The sequence below is a fragment of the Vipera ursinii genome (assembly GCF_947247035.1).
Source record: "Vipera ursinii genome assembly, chromosome: 1".
Lineage (NCBI taxonomy): Eukaryota > Metazoa > Chordata > Lepidosauria > Squamata > Viperidae > Vipera > Vipera ursinii.
Genome location: NC_139512.1, coordinates 231,071,800 through 231,088,624, shown reverse-complemented (window position 1 = coordinate 231,088,624; position 16,825 = coordinate 231,071,800). Strand labels below are relative to the sequence as shown.

The 16,825-nt window shown below is 40.8% G+C and overlaps 1 protein-coding gene across 1 annotated transcript in view; it reads left to right on the top strand.

Moving 5' to 3' along the window:
- The window catches only part of EYS (eyes shut homolog), a gene marked incomplete at both ends in the record, with an annotated part of 678,422 nt that overhangs the window by 536,687 nt on the left and 124,910 nt on the right, over positions 1 to 16,825 (top strand). The window contains 2 exons of the mRNA XM_083372645.1: positions 1,896 to 2,057; positions 12,270 to 12,420. Coding sequence (XP_083228771.1) covers positions 1,896 to 2,057; positions 12,270 to 12,420 — 313 coding nt within the window. The remainder of the gene's footprint in view (positions 1 to 1,895; positions 2,058 to 12,269; positions 12,421 to 16,825) is intronic.

Below are 16,825 nucleotides of genomic sequence, written 5' to 3'. Positions count from 1 at the left end.
TGCACTGATGTTGAAACCAAGCTGTCAAAATAAATTTTAATCAATACATCTACTTAATTAAGCTATTTGCTAAAGTAATCATTTAGACATTGGATGGCAAGAAAAACCAGCTTTCTCCAACAACAGATTCATTTTCATTTTTCCAGTAGCTGTCATATGGTAAAATAACAATGAAAGGTTGATTATTCTGGATATAGCTTAGATATAGATATAGCTTTACATATGGCATGCCACTATTCCAATGAATATGGTTAATATGCTGCTTTAGCTTTGTTGCAACTCTCACTATTGGGAATGTAGTAAAATATGATGAAGTCATTAATAATTATTATACTAAAATGATAGAAGGCATTTAGAAAACATAACATTGCTTTCAGTTTTTCAAATAACTTGGTTAAAGAATGAAAGTACATTAAATAAACTTTTATTTGGGTAACATATATCCTGATTCAGAAGAGAGTAGGATAACTTAATGTACTATTTTCTGGGAATGAGAGAAAGATTTAATTGTGACCAATACAGTTATTTGGATGTTTTCTTATTATTGCCAAAGTTTTGTAAAATTTGTATTTTACAAATTTACAAAATAATAATAATAATTACAAACCAATTTGTAAATTGGTTAGTTGGATATTCTTGCTGTCTGCTAGAACTTAGGTTGTTCCATCATGTGGAAATACCTGATTGAGTTTGGAGCTGAAGAAGATTCAGACCTGTTTAGTATCTGGGTCAGAATCTTCCTAGGAATTCCAAAACTGTAGATTAGACTGGAAAGAAAAAAGGAAAACAAACAAATAAAAACCTATCTTGGCATAAGGTAGTGACAAACAATTTCTGTGCTACTGCCAAGAAAACATCACGGTTGTTTAGAAATGGGCAAAATGTTATGTGCATGGAACAGTGATCTGGAGTCATCTGTAGCTGTGCAAAGGAAAAGAAAATCTGGGCTGTTTTATTCCAGAGTTTGTGGAGGCCAGGAACATTAGCATTGGACAAAATCAGGAAAAGTCACAAAATTCGGAAAGGCTAGTCCCATGGGTGATCTCCATTCTAGAAGGATGGTAACATCTTGCTGAGATCATCACTAGAACAAACAGTGGCATGGAACAGTACTTCATCAATAGTTGGGGGGAGGGGAAATGAAGGTATTGGAAAGACCAGAGCTTGTGGGGCTGCCATTTTGGGATATTGGCAGTGGCTGAGAGAAAGGAAGGCTCTGGAAAGATCAGGAACCAACAAGTCAGGGACTATCCTTCCAAAAAAAAGCCACAAATGCTTTATCAGCTTGAAAGTGTGTATCCTGGACAAGAAAATCTCCTAGAATATAAGTCCTACATCTGCTTTTAAAAATAATTAAAAAGACAAAATAAATAATTGGCTCAGTATTGTTGCAAGTAAAATACCAAAAGAAATTCTCGTTGGCTACTGGAAGCAGTTGATTTGAGGGATGGTGCTGGTAGTGGTGTGGATATTGCTGAGGAATAAGTCTGTAGACCTTTAGAGTTTAGTTCTCATTACAGACTTCCAAAGTTCTCATGGGTCTGTTCTTCTTAAGCTTCTTTGCTTATGAAGATTCCCACTCTTATTTAGTTCTTTTCAGAGAGAGAAGAGCTTCCTCATATTCCTCTGTGTTGATGGAGCTTACAAGTCAATGAATAATTATTATCATATCCAGGATGCCCAGAAGAAAGCCAAAAGGATCTCATCAAAATCATTCTTCTTTTAAAGCAAACAAAAATCCTAAGGGAACAGGATGGCCTGTGTGACAAGTCTCTCTCTAGCCTACAAATTATTCCTTGCAGGGTATCAATGGTATGAAGTCATGCTTTCCTAGGGTGAAAAAAGCAAGTCAATCTAATTTTCTATTGACAGTCTTGTACTTTTGTTTGTTCCAGATACAACGTTATTCTTTCCATCATTCAGTGGAAACTCCTATTTAAAACTGCCTTCACTATCATCCCTGTCAGACGATAGATTTTCATCAGGGCAAGAATGGAACAAAGTGACAATCTACTTAACAGTGAAGACAACTGCTTTAAATGGCACTCTCCTTTATGGTGAGCATGACTGTTTATTTACATAGCGAGTCTCAGAAAGGCAAGCCTGCCCTATTCTTTCCTGACATCTCCACTCTCTCAGCTGGAGAAAGGGTCTGGAGGTAACTGTACTTCTAGTGAAAAAATTAATCTTCAGTCCGTGTTCTTGAATGGGAGATATCCCCATTACCCAAAAAAAGAATGGAATAGAACACAACCACCCCACTTCCCCAGGATTAAGCCTTTAAATAAATAGTTCCAGTTTATTCTTTGAATCAGAATCTTCAAGCCTTAGTGATTTTGAAGTGTGTGGATTTGAATAAAATAGAAGAGAGAAGTTTTATTTTAATAAATGAAACAAAGGATGTACTTGAAAAACGGGATACTGTCCCATATTGTAGGACACTTAGATCTGCATACCAAAGTTAGCAATCTGTAAATCAACTAGCCAAGCTATTAATAAGAAGAGGAGTCATGTGAACCTCAGCAACCAGGTTGTTTTTGGTTTTTTTTTGCCAAAATGACAAAATCTGTGTAATGATATTGTAATATAAACTCTGTCCCTTACAAAACCACCATCTTCTGTGTTTTGACCCTCTGCAGATGCCAACATGTCCCGTCCCCCTCCCAGTTCCAAGACCAAAAATTGCAAGACAAAAGTTCTATAAAATCACAGAAAAAGTCAGAAAAAGTTATGTTGGAATTTAATTGGCTACGCAAAGGACCAGATTTTCATGGAAACTGAAGGAAGTTAACAAGTCACATACGTAAATTGCTGACTTTCCCTGAAGATCTTGCAAGGATGATCATAGGAAGGATTTTAAATTATGTCCTGTAAAACCAAATAAAATGTATATTGATATTGACAGAAGGAGAAGATGGTAGCAGTCTTCAAATATCTGAACAAATATCACACGCCAGAACATCAAAGGCAGTCCTCTTGGTTTCTGACTGCAAAATCCATAATGATAGTGTCATGATAGGCAGATTCTTATTTAATATTCAAAGAAATTTCCTATCATTAAGAGCAGTTCAACAATAAAATCAAACATGCAAAGATCACTATTTCTCTGGAATGCTTTAGTTTCAATTCAGTCCTTTCAGTCTTAATAGTCCCTTTCAACTCTGAGATTCTACAATAGATCTCTCTGATAATTGTTGTTGCTGTTGTTAGTTGCGAAATCATGTCCAACCCATCGTGACCCTATGGACAACGTTCATCCAGGACTTCCTGTCCTCTACCATCTTCTGGAGTCCATTTAAGCTCACACCTACTGCTTCAGTGACTCCATCCAGCCACCTCATTCTCTGTCGTCCCGTTCTACTCTTGCACTCAACCTTTCCCAGCATTAGGCTCTTCTCCAGTGAGTCCTTCCTTCTCATTAGGTGGCCAAAGTATTTGAGTTTCAACTTCAGGATCTGGCCTTCTAAAGAGCAGTCAAGGTTGATCTTCTCTAGGACTGACTGGTTTGATCGCCTTGCAGTCCAAGGGACTCGCAGGAGTCTTCTCCAGCACCATAGTACAAAGGCCTCAATTCTTTGGCGCTCAGCCTTTCTTATGGTCCAACTTTCACTGCCATACATTGCAACTGGGAAGACCATTGCCTTGACTATATGCACTTTCGTTGATAGGATGATGTCTCTGCTTTTTAGTGTGCTGTCTAGATTTGTCATGGCTTTCCTCCCGAGGAGCAAGCATCTTTTAATTTCTTGGCTACAGTCCCCGTCTGCAGTGATCTTGGAGCCCAGGAAAATAAAATCTGTCACTACCTCCATTTCTTCCCCATCTATTTGCCAGGAATTGAGAGGGCCAGATGCCATGATCTTGGTTTTCTTAATGTTAAGTTTCAACCCAAGTTTTGCACTCTCCTTCTTCACCCGCAACAAGAGGCTCTTTAGTTCTTCTTCACTTTCTGCCATTAGAGTGGTATCATCTGTGTATCTTAGGTTATTGATATTTCTTCCGGCAATCTTAATTCCAACTTTTGATTCATCTAGCCCTGCCTTTCTCATGATGTGCTCTACATATAAGTTAAATAGGCAGGGTGACAGTATACAGCCTTGCCGAACTCCTTTCCCAATTTTGAACCAATCAGTGGTTCCGTGTCCATTTCTCACTGTTGCTTCTTGACCCGCATATAGGTTTCTCAAGAGACAAATAAGATGGTCTGGTACTCCCATCTCTTTAAGAACTTGCCACAGTTTGTTATGATCCACACAATCAAAGGCTTTAGCATAGTCAATGAAGCAGAAGTAGATGTTTTTCTGGAACTCCCTAGCTTTCTCCATGATCCTGCATATGTTGGCAATTTGCTCTCTAATTCCTCTGCCTCTTCGAAATCCTGCTTGTACGTCTGGTAGTTCTCGATCCACATACTGCTGGAGTCTAGCTTGTAGGATTTTAAGCATAACTTTATTAGCATGTGAAATGAGTGGAATGGTGCGATAGTTTGAACATTCTTTGGCACTGCCTTTCTTTGGAATTGGAATGTAAACTGATCTTTTCCAATCCTGTGGCCACTGTTGAGTTTTCCAAATTTGCTGGCAAATTGAGTGTAGCACTTTTACTGCATCGTCTTTTAAGATTTTGAATAGCTCAGCTGGAATACTGTCACCTCCACTAGCTTTGTTGTTGCTCAGCTTTCCTAAGGCCCACTTCACTTCACATTCTAGGATGTCTGGCTCAAGGTCAGTGACCACCTTATCATGGTTAACAGGGATGTTAAGCTCATTCTTGTATAGTTCTTTTGTGTAATTTTGCCACTTCTTCTTAATCTCTTCTGCCTCTGTTAGGTCCCTGCCATTTTGATCCTTTATCATGCCCATTTTTGTATCAAATGTTCCCTTCATCTCTCCAATTTTATTGAAGAGATCTCTGGTCCTCCCTATTCTATTGTTTTCTTCTATTTCTTTGCAATGTTCATTTAAGAAGGCATTCTTATCTCTTCTAGCTATTCTCTGGAATTCTGCATTCAATTGGGTGTATCTTTCTTTTTCGCTTCCCTCCTTTCCTCAGCTATTTGCAAAGCTTCCTCAGACAACCATTTTGCTTTCTTGCATTTCTTTTTCTTTGGGATGGCTTTAGTTGCTACCTCTTGTACAATGTTGCAAACTTCCATCCATAGTTCTTCAGGTACTCTGTCTATCAGATCTAATTCCTTAAATCTATTTGTCACCTCTACTGTATATTTGTCAGGGATATGATTTAGTTCATATCTGAGTGGCCTAGTGCTTTCCCCTACTTTCTTCAATTTAAGCCTAAATTTTGCAACAAGAAGCTCATGGTCTGAGCCACAGTCAGCTCCTGGTCTTGTTTTTACTGACTGTATAGAGCTTCTCCATCTTTGGCTGCAGAGCATATAGTCAATCTGATTTCTGTGTTGACCGTCTGGTGATGTCCATGTGTACAGCTGTCTCTTGGGTTATTGAAAAAGAGTGTTTGCGATGACCATCCTATTCTCTTGACAAAATTCTGTCAGCCTGTGCCCTGCTTCATTTTGTACTCCAAGGCCAAACTTGCCTGTCATTCCCGTTATCTTTTGGCTTCCTACTTTAGCATTCCAATCCCCCATGATGATAAGGACATTGTTTTCTGGTGTTAGTTCTATAAGGTGCTGTAGGACTTCATAGAACCGGTCAATTTCATCCTGTTCCGCACCGGTGGTTGGGGCATAGACTTGGACTTGAATTACACAAGCTCCTTCGCCACGACAAGGCAGTAATCCATGAAGGGGCTCCCTGATAATAAAAAAGATCAAAGAATAATTTGCAGTTAGCAGATGGGTTCATGGCTGAAAGAGTCTTTGGGGGTCCCTATATATGAAGAGAATTCCATCCAAAATATGACTCATTTTCACTCACCTAACTGAAACCAGTCAATGAAGTTATAACCCCAACAATAATTTCAGTTTTTTTCACTTTCCCGTAGAGCTCCTATTTTACTGGACCATAGACTTCTATAGATAACAAAAGTATGTTGTTGTTAGCTGCGAAGTCGTGTCCGACCCATTGCGACCCTATGGACAACATTCCTCCAGGCCTTCCTCCATTCCTCCATTTAAGCTCACGCCTACTGCTTCAGTGACTCCATCCAGCCACCTCATTCTTTGTCAATTTTCATCCGCAGCCCAGCAGAGAGCTAAAAAGTAGAACAGAGGCAGATGGTGATTTTGTAAACTATATGCTCCAGATGTTCAAAATTGCATAAAGGTGATTTCGAACCTTTCAGCAAGCAGAACGACAGAATAAGAATTGGAAGGAACCTTGAATGTCTTCTGGTCCAAGCAGAAGACCCTATACCATTTCATGCAAGTGGCTGCCTAATCTCTTCTTTAAAACCTCTAGTGACGGAGTACCCACAACTTCTGGAGGCAAGCCATTCCACTGTCAGAAACTTTCTCCTTATTTCTAGGTTGGTCCTCTCCTTGAGGAACACTTTCTCCTAGGTGAAGCATTCACAGAACATTTGCCCATGTGCACCCAATCATGAGAATTTTGAGGTGGATCATTTTGCAGTTGTCTCTTAAATCCCAGAAAGAAACCCTGCTGTATTCAGTAGTGATTATTGTCATTGGATTACAGTCTAAGAGTCAGCATACCTTGTGATGATAAGGCCTCAATAACTAAACTGAAATCATGGGAAAACAGCAAGGATTTGAGGCCTACTTTGATATCAGTGCAGAATATTACCTGTTTGGCTTTGATGAAATATTTCCACAGAGAAACTTAGGACTGAAAGATTTCCAAATTATAAGAAAGCTGTGAAACAGGATACTCGATATTAAAGGTATTTGGCAGGAAAAAAAATAGCTTGAGAAAATAAGTAGCAGTAACAAGAATCACAAATGAATAGGTAGAGAGGAGACTGGCAAAAATGCATTAAAAGCCAACAAGAACATTGTAGAATACAACAGTTGTTTACTGGGTTCTTTTCTTGAAGGAAGAGACGAGGCGAGTGAGTTCAGGAAGGAACATGCTTTTATTGAAGATCAGGAACTGAACTGAGAAAACAGGGCTGCGATGCAGCTATTTATACATTGGCCTCTAGGTGGCAGCCAATAGGTTTAAAGCAACCTATTGCCACCCTTGTTCACTGACCCTCCACTACAATAATGTCCAGAGGCCCTGAAAACCCCTTGAATTTAACAACCAGCGTGGCGTCGCCCTTGACGGTGACTCTCACATTTTGAAAATTGGTCAGGATGATGTCGGATGGCCTAAGCTTAGCCCACCTCTTGCTGCGGTTGCAGATGAACCGGAATGTAATGAGTGAAATGATGGACACAGATCCTGCAAGGGATGTCTTGTAGCTCGACCTGAAGTCGACATTTCAGCTTAATGGGGTGGTGAGTTTCCATGTGGCAAACACTCCGGTGGCTGGAGCAAAAACCCGACGCTAAACTGTCCCGGGGGCCCAGTACCTCTCCTGATCGGAATGTCCGATTGGTGACTTGATTGGTGGTCCCTCTGGTGACCTCCGCAGACTGAAGCGATGTGGCCGGTCTTCCTACAGGCCTGACACGTGGCTGTCCAGAACTTGCTGTCCATGCATTGGTGGTGGCCGCCACAACTCAGACATCGAGAGAACGGACTTGCCTTGTAAGTAGTCCCTTGTTGTTGGTCGCGTCACCGTTGTTGGTTGTTGTGCCATTGAAGCTTGTCCACTTCATGGCTGCTGTCGGAGTCTTTAGCATGCTCGGCATCCTCATGGTGGATGGCCTCCTCGTGCTGCGTGCTTTTGGCGGGTCACATGGCTTTCTTGGCCCCGCCGGTGGCTTCGTCCACCATGATCTCCTTCAACACATCTGGAAGTGATAAAGTCTCTTTGCCGAAGAGCTTCTGTTGCAGCTCTCTGTTCTGAAGGCCACAGATGAGCTGGTCTTGAAGCCTCTCTTCTAAATCAGTGAACTGGCACAGGCGTGAAACTTGCCTCAAGGCCGTGATGAATTCGGAAGCTGTTTCACCCGGCTGCTGAACCCTCTGTTCAAATGCGTGCCTCCAAGCTATTACTGAAAGCTTGGGTTGGAAATGGTCACCGGGCCATTTCTTCAAGTCTGTGAACATTACAGACTCCAGCTGTGTTGGAACGATCAAATTCTCCACGATGTTGAATGTTGCTGGGCCGCAAATGCACAGGAGCGTTGAGGCCTTCAGGCCGTCTTTGGCGACTTGATTGGTGCAGAGATAGTTCTCAACCCTGGAAATGTATGAAGACCATCTTTCTGGGTGAGTTACATCAAATTCTTCCAGCTTTCCGACCTTCACCAACTCGGGATGTCTTCATGGCTGGGGCTTGTCGTCTTCTTGTCCTTCTCCTGCGTAGGCCCAGGGACTGGTCCACAGGGCTGGTGGTCACTAGCGTGGCTGTGCTAGGCCGACCGAGGGGGGGGAATCGCTTTCCCTGCCAGGCGCTTGCTGGCCTCATCCCCTAGTGACTCTCAGCTCTTTGGGAGGAGCAGGATCCCACCTTCATCACCAGTGTTGTGTACTTGGTTCTTTTCTTGAAGGAAGAGATGAGGCAAGTGAATTCAGGCAGGCACATACTTTTATTGAAGATCAGGAACTGAACTGAAAAAACAGGGCTGCGATGCAACTATTTATACACTGGCCTCTAGGTGGTGGCCAATAGATTTAAAGCAATCTATTGCTGCCCTAGAGGCAGCCAATGACAGCTCCAGAGACAGGTTGTCTGAGGAGCTGGGAGCCGTTAGCCAGCTTCTAGCTTAAGTAACCTTCCAGCATTCAAAACCCATGTGGTACACTCAGTAAAACAAGGCCCGATACATTATACCAACAATAAACAGAATTGTGTGGTCAGATGTAGAGGAGGAGGAGGAGGAGGAGGAGGAGGAGGAGGAGGAGGAGGAGGAGGAGGAGGAGGAGGAGGAGGAGGAGGAGGAGAAGAAGAAGAAGAAGAAGAAGAAGAAGAAGAAGAAGAAGAAGAAGAAGAAGAAGAAGAAGAAGAAGAAGAAGAAGAAGACGACTAATTGGATATTTTTTTAATGAAGAAAGAAAAGTAGATTCAATAACTACTAACCAGATAATATATCTCTTCCCACCTTCTGAATTATTTTATTCCTTAAGAATCAAAAGGAATAAACTTGCCTCTTTCATTAGGTGTCAGACTTCAGGACGGACACAGCTGTAAATCTCTACTCTAGAAAGAGCTCAATCAGCGATAGACAAGTGTAAAAAGTTTATGGAAGATTCAGAAGAATAGAGCACAATACCAAGAAGAAATAACCAACCCTCTCTTCAGCAATCCTTGGGCTCCAGCTTTATAAGGAGATGAATCCCAAACAATGAATCCCAAACAAACATTACAGAAATTGAGGGCATGAAATCCTCAATTCCATGAAGCAAGCAGAGAGACTGCTATACAGTAGGAAGGCTGGAACAGTAGCAACTATCTTAATGAACAAGATCTCACATCCAGCAATCTTTAGAGAGGCTCCTGGATAGCAATTGCTACACCCTGTACTTCTGTCCTGAAGTGTCAGCTGATGCCATATCTAAAACCCCACTGGGCAAATTTCTGAAAGGATCAGCCAGGTCTCAATGATGCATGTTTGTCTGGCCCTCTCCTCAGTCGTTAATTCACAGACAATGGAGACCTTATTACAAGCCAACCTGGCACTGAGTACCAGCAGCTAAAAACCAGGGCCTCTGAAGTTCTGCTAACTGGATAGAGGGGCTGAGATCAGGGAACTAGAATGCAAAAGAATAATACATTTTGAGACAGACCTCTTGGTAATACAGGTAATCTTTCCTTAATGATTGGCCCCTGAATGGCCATTCAAGGTTAGGACAGACTTCAAAAAAGATACTCACATCTCGCCTTTGTTATTATGTCTGCTGCACTCCTCTCTCCCATGATCAAGTGATCGCATTTTGGCAACTGGATTGTATTTGCAACTGCTTCAGTGTGTCACACAGTCATAGGACCTTGATTTGTAACAACTTGCCATTTTCCAGCAGAAAAACAGCACAAAACACCCACTGGATATGCTGAATTCATTTAACGACCATATGATTCACTCAATGACCATGATGGTTCACTTAATGACCATTGCAAAAAGATTGTAAAATTGAGTCAGGTCATATAGTAACTCATTTTTAAAAAGGCAATAAATTACAACCAAAATTCAGGACTCAGTTGCGGTCATAAATCAAGTTCTGCCTTTGGAACAGACATGGATCCTTGCTGAGATGAAAAAAAAGGAGGTTTCCTTATTACTAAACAAATGTTTGAATTCTGCTTCCTACACAATGAACTTTGTTAAGGTATGAGAAAAAGAATTGGAAAAAAGTATTGTCAGATATACAGGTAAAATACATAACTACTCTGCCTTAAAGGTACACTGATTTGGGGATTTTTTCCCCCTATGACTATATAAGTGTTGCTTCTGTGTTTTCTGCAGGGGAAAAAAAAACCAAGACTTTACCACAATATGCATGATCAAAGTTTGAATATACATTTGACCATATTCCAGGTGGCATATTATGCATGTTCCTGTAATAAATTATTGATAAGAAAAGGTATTATTGCTTTCACAAATGTTGATGTTTGAAAGAGAAAAAAAGTGCACCGTTGGATCAAGAACTGGAGTATTATGGCAGTTTCAATTGCATATCTTTTTCTTGCTTTTTAGATGCAAATATACCGGTAGTCCAGCTGGATGGCAAACTTGAAAGAACAAAATCATTTTAATTTTAATTTTATTTTTTACTTCAATTGACTATAACACATGAAACATTGATACATAACTGCAGGACTAATTCCAGCATTTCTAATGTTCTGTTTCTGAGATGATTTTAGATGCTTAAGTTTATCATCAGTGATAAGTCCAAGTTTCAGCTGGCTCATGCCTCATTCTTCCTTCTCTATTGCTTAAGAACATCTCCCTTTTGAATGACCATCTCAAAAGATTATGTAGACGATTGACATCAGACTTCATTCTCTTCCATTGATGGGTTGTGTCCATTCAGAATCTCCTGCAAGGTCTTTAGCTGACCAATCATAACATTGGTCTTGTAGCTTGTGCTCTGTGCAGCCTTTCTATTGTTGCCTTCAGATGATAATACATTATCTTTAATGGACAACTGGGTCTTAGTCTTTCAATACAATAGGTCCTTGAGCCAAAACCTGTGAAGGGATGTTTGATGGTCCAGGATGGTAAGGTTATCAGTCAGACTTACCATTCCTGGCTTTTTTCCAATATTCTCTTGGCCACATAGAAAAGTGATTCTGCTTTCCCACTGCTGTGGGGATAAGCGAAGAAACTAAAGACTCCCATCATTTAGGAAGACTTCACAAACCAAGTGAGGATTGTGCTGTTGGGTGCCCAGAGATAAAATACAGTGAGTCCAGGTACCTCTTCACCAATAAAAAATATTTTTCCATTGCTTAAGATTCTTAATTTTTCTTAAGTGCCAGTGGGATATCGGAAGCAATTCTCCATTGAGGAAAGAAGCTCAGCAGAAGTACCAATGTAGAGCCATCACATTAGTAATGATCATATTCAGCAAACACCAATACTGGTGCCAGTGGTTTTATGTGCAAAAATCATTAGTTTGTTTTGCAGTCATTACTGCAAAACACACTTGAAAGCAGAAAGGTCCAAAAAGAATACTATGTACTGATGACCACCAAGGAAACTTCACTGGAAAAGTATAATTTGAACTTTCATAAACTGATGATGATTGTGGGTTTTTTTTCAAATATTCTTAATATTGACTTATGTTTTTCCATGTTCATGTAACTGTATTTAAAACTGCTTTCCCCCCCCGCCCCTATTTCTAGAGCCTGTGTCAATAGAAAAGTGTGACTGTGGTTTGTAGAGTTATGTAAATCCTTTTTTAAAAGCTACTTTTTATTCTGAGCAGAATTGGTGTGTGTTATATTGGTTTCTGGAATAAAAGAAAGCTACAAAAATACTCACAATTGGGTGGGAACTTTAATGGAAAGGAATTGGTGAACAAGGAAGATACATAAAAATAAAAATAGATACTGAACTATCTCCTATTCTGTATTATTTGATGGAGGCTATTCCTATAGGTAGTGGGGGAAAGGACATTTCTCCACTATCTTCCCTCCCCTCCACCAAAAAAAGAGATAAAAATAATATGAGCCAATTGGAAAAAATCAAGATGGAGTGTAAAACTGATCAAGAACTGAACTTCTTTATCTCTGTCTAAGTGTCATATAAATAAATAATCTCATTCTTTTTAAAGCTGGTGATGAATACACAGAAAATTTCCTTCATCTTTACCTCATGGATGGGAAGCCAACTGCTCGGTTTGGCTGTGGCCCTTCTCCAAACATTTTGACAGTGACTGCCAATCACTCCATTAATAGGGATGTCCTTGTACCAATCACACTAAGGTAAGACTTTCCTGTACTTAAGTGAATGATGACCGAACATATTACATGCTTGCTTTCTTACTAATGAAAACATAAGAAAAATCAAATGAAAGGTCATGCATAGTTACCTTTAGAAAATTCTATCTATCTATCTATCTATCTATCTATCTATCTATCTATCTATCTATCTATCTATCTATCTATCTATCTTGTTGTTAGCTGCGAAGTCGTGTCCGACTCATCGCGACCCTATGGACAACATTCCTCCAGGCCTTCCTGTCTTCTACCATCTTCTGGAGTCCATTTAAGCTCACGCCTACTGCTTCAGTGACTCCATCCAGCCACCTCATTCTCTGTCGTCCCCTTCTTCTATTGCCCTCGATCTTTCCCAGCATTAGGCTCTTCTCCAGTGAGTCCTTCCTTCTCATTAGGTGGCCAAAGTATTTGAGTTTTAGCTTCAGGATCTGGCCTTCTAAAGAGCAGTCAGGATTGATCTCCTCTAGGACTGACCGGTTTGATCGCCTTGCAGTCCAAGGGACTCGCAGGAGTCTTCTCCAGCACCATAGTTCAAAGGCCTCAATTCTTTGGCGCTCAGCCTTTCTTATGGTCCAACTTTCACTGCCATACATTGCAACTGGGAAGACCATAGCCTTGACTATACGCACTTTTGTTGACAGGGTGATGTCTCTGCTTTTTAGTGTGCTGTCTAGATTTGCCATGGCTTTCCTTCCCAGGAGCAAGCGTCTTTTAATTTCTTGACTACAGTCCCCATCTGCAGTGATCTTGGAGCCCAGGAAAACAAAATCTGTCACTACCTCCATTTCTTCCCCATCTATTTGCCAGGAATTGAGAGGGCCAGATGCCATGATCTTGGTTTTCTTAATGTTAAGTTTCAACCCAAGTTTTGCACTCTCCTTCTTCACCCGCAACAAGAGGCTCTTTACTTCTTCTTCACTTTCTGCCATTAGAGTGGTATCATCTGCGTATCTTAGGTTGTTGATATTTCTTCCAGCAATCTTAATTCCAACTTTTGATTCATCTAGCCCTGCCTTTCTCATGATGTGCTCTGCATATAAGTTAAATAGGCAGGGCGACAGTATACCGCCTTGCCGGACTCCTTTCCCAATTTTGAACCAATCAGTGGTTCCGTGTCCAGTTCTCACTGTTGCTTCTTGACCCGCATATAGTTTTCTCAAGAGACAAATAAGATGGTCTGGTACTCCCATCTCTTTAAGAACTTGCCACAGTTTGTTATGATCCACACAATCAAAGGCTTTAGCATAGTCAATGAAGCAGAAGTAGATGTTTTTCTGGAACTCCCTAGCTTTCTCCATGATCCAGCATATGTTAGCAATTTGATCTCTAGTTCCTCTGCCTCTTCGAAATCCTGCCTGTACTTCTGGTAGTTCTCGATCCACATACTGCTGAAGTCTAGCTTGTAGGATTTTAAGCATGACTTTACTAGCATGAGAAATGAGTGCAATGGTGCGATAGTTTGAACATTATTTGGCACTGCCTTTCTTTGGAATTGGAATGTAAACTGATCTTTTCCAATCCTGTGGCCACTGTTGAGTTTTCCAAATTTGCTGGCAAATTGAGTGTAGCACTTTTACTGCACTGTCTTTTAAGATTTTGAATAGCTCAGCTGGAATACTGTCACCTCCACTAGCTTTGTTGTTGCTCAGCTTTTCTAAGGCCCACTTCACTTCACATTCTAGGATGTCTGGCTCGAGGTCAGTGACCACCTCATTGTGATTATCTGGGACGTTAAGCTCATTCTTGTATAGTTCTTCTGTGTAATTTTGCCACCTCTTCTTAATCTCTTCTGCCTCTGTTAGGTCCCTGCCATTTTGGTCCTTTATCATGCCCATTTTTGCATGGAATGTTCCCTTCATCTCTCCAATTTTTTTGAAAAGATCTCTGGTCCTCCCTATTCTATTGTTTTCTTCTATTTCTTTGCACTGTTCATTTAAGAAGGCATTCTTATCTCTTCTAGCTATTCTCTGGAATTCTGCATTCAATTGGGCATATCTATGTTTTTCTCCCTTGCCTTTCGCTTTCCTCCTTTCCTCAGCTATTTGCAAAGCTTCCTCAGACAGCCATTTTGCTTTCTTGCATTTCTTTTTCTTTGGGATGGTTTTGGTTGCTACCTGTTGTACAATGTCGCGAACCTCTGTCCATAGTTCTTCAGGCACTCTGTCTATCTGATCTAATTCCTTAAATCTATTTGTCACCTCTACTGTATATTCAACAGGGATATGATTTAATTCATACCTGAGTGGCCTAGTGCTTTTCCCTACTTTCTTCAGTTTAAGCCTAAACTTTGCAAGGAGAAGCTCATGGTCTGAGCCACAATCAGCTCCTGGTCTTGTTTTTACCGACTGTATAGAGCTTCTCCATCTTTGGCTGCAGAGCATATAGTCAATCTGATTTCTGTGTTGACCGTCTGGTGATGTCCATGTGTACAGCTGTCTCTTGGGTTGTTGGAAAAGAGTGTTTGCTATGACCATCGTATTCTCTTGACAAAATTCTATCAGCCTGTGCCCTGCTTCATTTTGTACTCCAAGGCCAAACTTGCCTGTTATTCCAGTTATCTTTTGGATTCCTACTTTAGCATTCCAATCCCCCATGATGATAAGGATATCATTTTTTGGTGTTACTTCTATAAGGTGCTGTAGGGCTTCATAGAACCGGTCAATTTCATCCTCTTCAGCACTGGTGGTTGGGGCATAGACTTGGACTACTGTGATATTGAATGGTTTCCCTTGGATTCGAACTGAGATCATTCTGTCATTTTGAGGATTGTATCCCAGTATTGATTTTCCTACTCTTTTATTGACTATGAAGGCTACTCCATTTCTTCTGAGGGATTCTTGCCCGCAGTAGTATACCTGATGGTCATCTGAATTAAATTCACCCATTCCTGTCCATTTAAGTTCGCTGATACCTAAGATGTCGATGTTCAGTCTTGTCATCTCTTGTTTGACCACGTCCAGCTTTCCTTGATTCATGGATCTTACATTCCAGGTTCCTATGGAGAAAAAATCTTTACAGCATCGGACTTTCCTTTCACCACCAGACACATCCACTGCTGAGCGTCCTTTCGGCTTTGGCCCAGTCGCTTCATTCCTTCTGGCGCTACTAGTACTAGCCCTCTGCTCTTCCCCAGTAGCATATTGGACGCCTTCCGACCTGAGGGGCTCATCTTCCAGCGTCATATCGTTTTGCCTTTTGGTACTGTCCATAGGGTTTTCATGGCAGATACTGGAGTGGGTTGCCATTTCCTTCTCCAGTGGATCACGTTTTGTCAGAACTCTCAGCTATGACCTGTCCGTCTTGGGTGGCCCTGCACGGCATAGCTCATAGCTTCATTGAATTACGCAAGCCCCTTCGCCACGACAAGGCAGTAATCCATGAAGGGGATCTATCTATCTATCAGCTATCTATCTGATTTGAATGCTACCTAACTCTCAATGATTCTGGGAGGTTCACAAATAAAAACATTAGAAAATGCAATGAAACAAAAGTAAAGAACAAAAGATGGCAAAAATGACAAGAACCATACAGGAACAATAACAACAACAAAACAAACCCACACCATCCAAGGGGGCTTTACTCACCCTTGCCAAAGGCCTGGAAGAAGATCCAAGTCTTCAAGGCTACTTCAAAACATTACCAGGTTGGGGCAGTCTGATTTTTGGGCTGGGGGGAACCACTTCTCATAGGGCAGGAACTGCTCTCATTTCTCTAGGAAAAATCAGAGATGAAATATATGCCTTCTATGAAGAATATTTCCTATGCCATCCCTGTTCCTTGGGTGAAAAGGATTAGGCAATAGATAATGAGAAAGATTCCCCGGCTGACATCAGTCTGAATATACCATACAAAAAGAGATGGTATGGGAATTTGACTTGAAATAAGATAAGCAATATACATTCCATTGAAGAATTATAAATATAATGTGGAAATAAAAATGATGCTGGGGCTTTGAATAGACCTCCAAAACTAGCATTGAAAATGTGTAACTTATTTTATTTTTTGCTGTTAACTTGTGTATAGATTACCAGTGCAGCTTTCTCAATCAACTTTAAAGTCCATAGAATAATTCAATTAACTTCTCACAGTTCTGCCAGTATTAGGGTGATGTCAAAATCAGTATGTTGCAATAGAAGTTTGGACTGGCACTTTTAATTAATTCCAGAATTCCTGGCCTGTACATAAAATGTAGATTTGTCTCTGACTTCCAAACACAAACCAAGGGAGCTGAAATAACAGTGGAGGAGTGTGTGAGCCCTTTCTCTCCATTGCATAGACAGGCTCAGTTGATAATTCATACTATGAATTCACCTAGGTTCATTTGCATAATCCCAGATTGTTGGGGGCAATTAAGCTGACTTTGTAATAATGCCGCTTGGGGTGTGTGTGT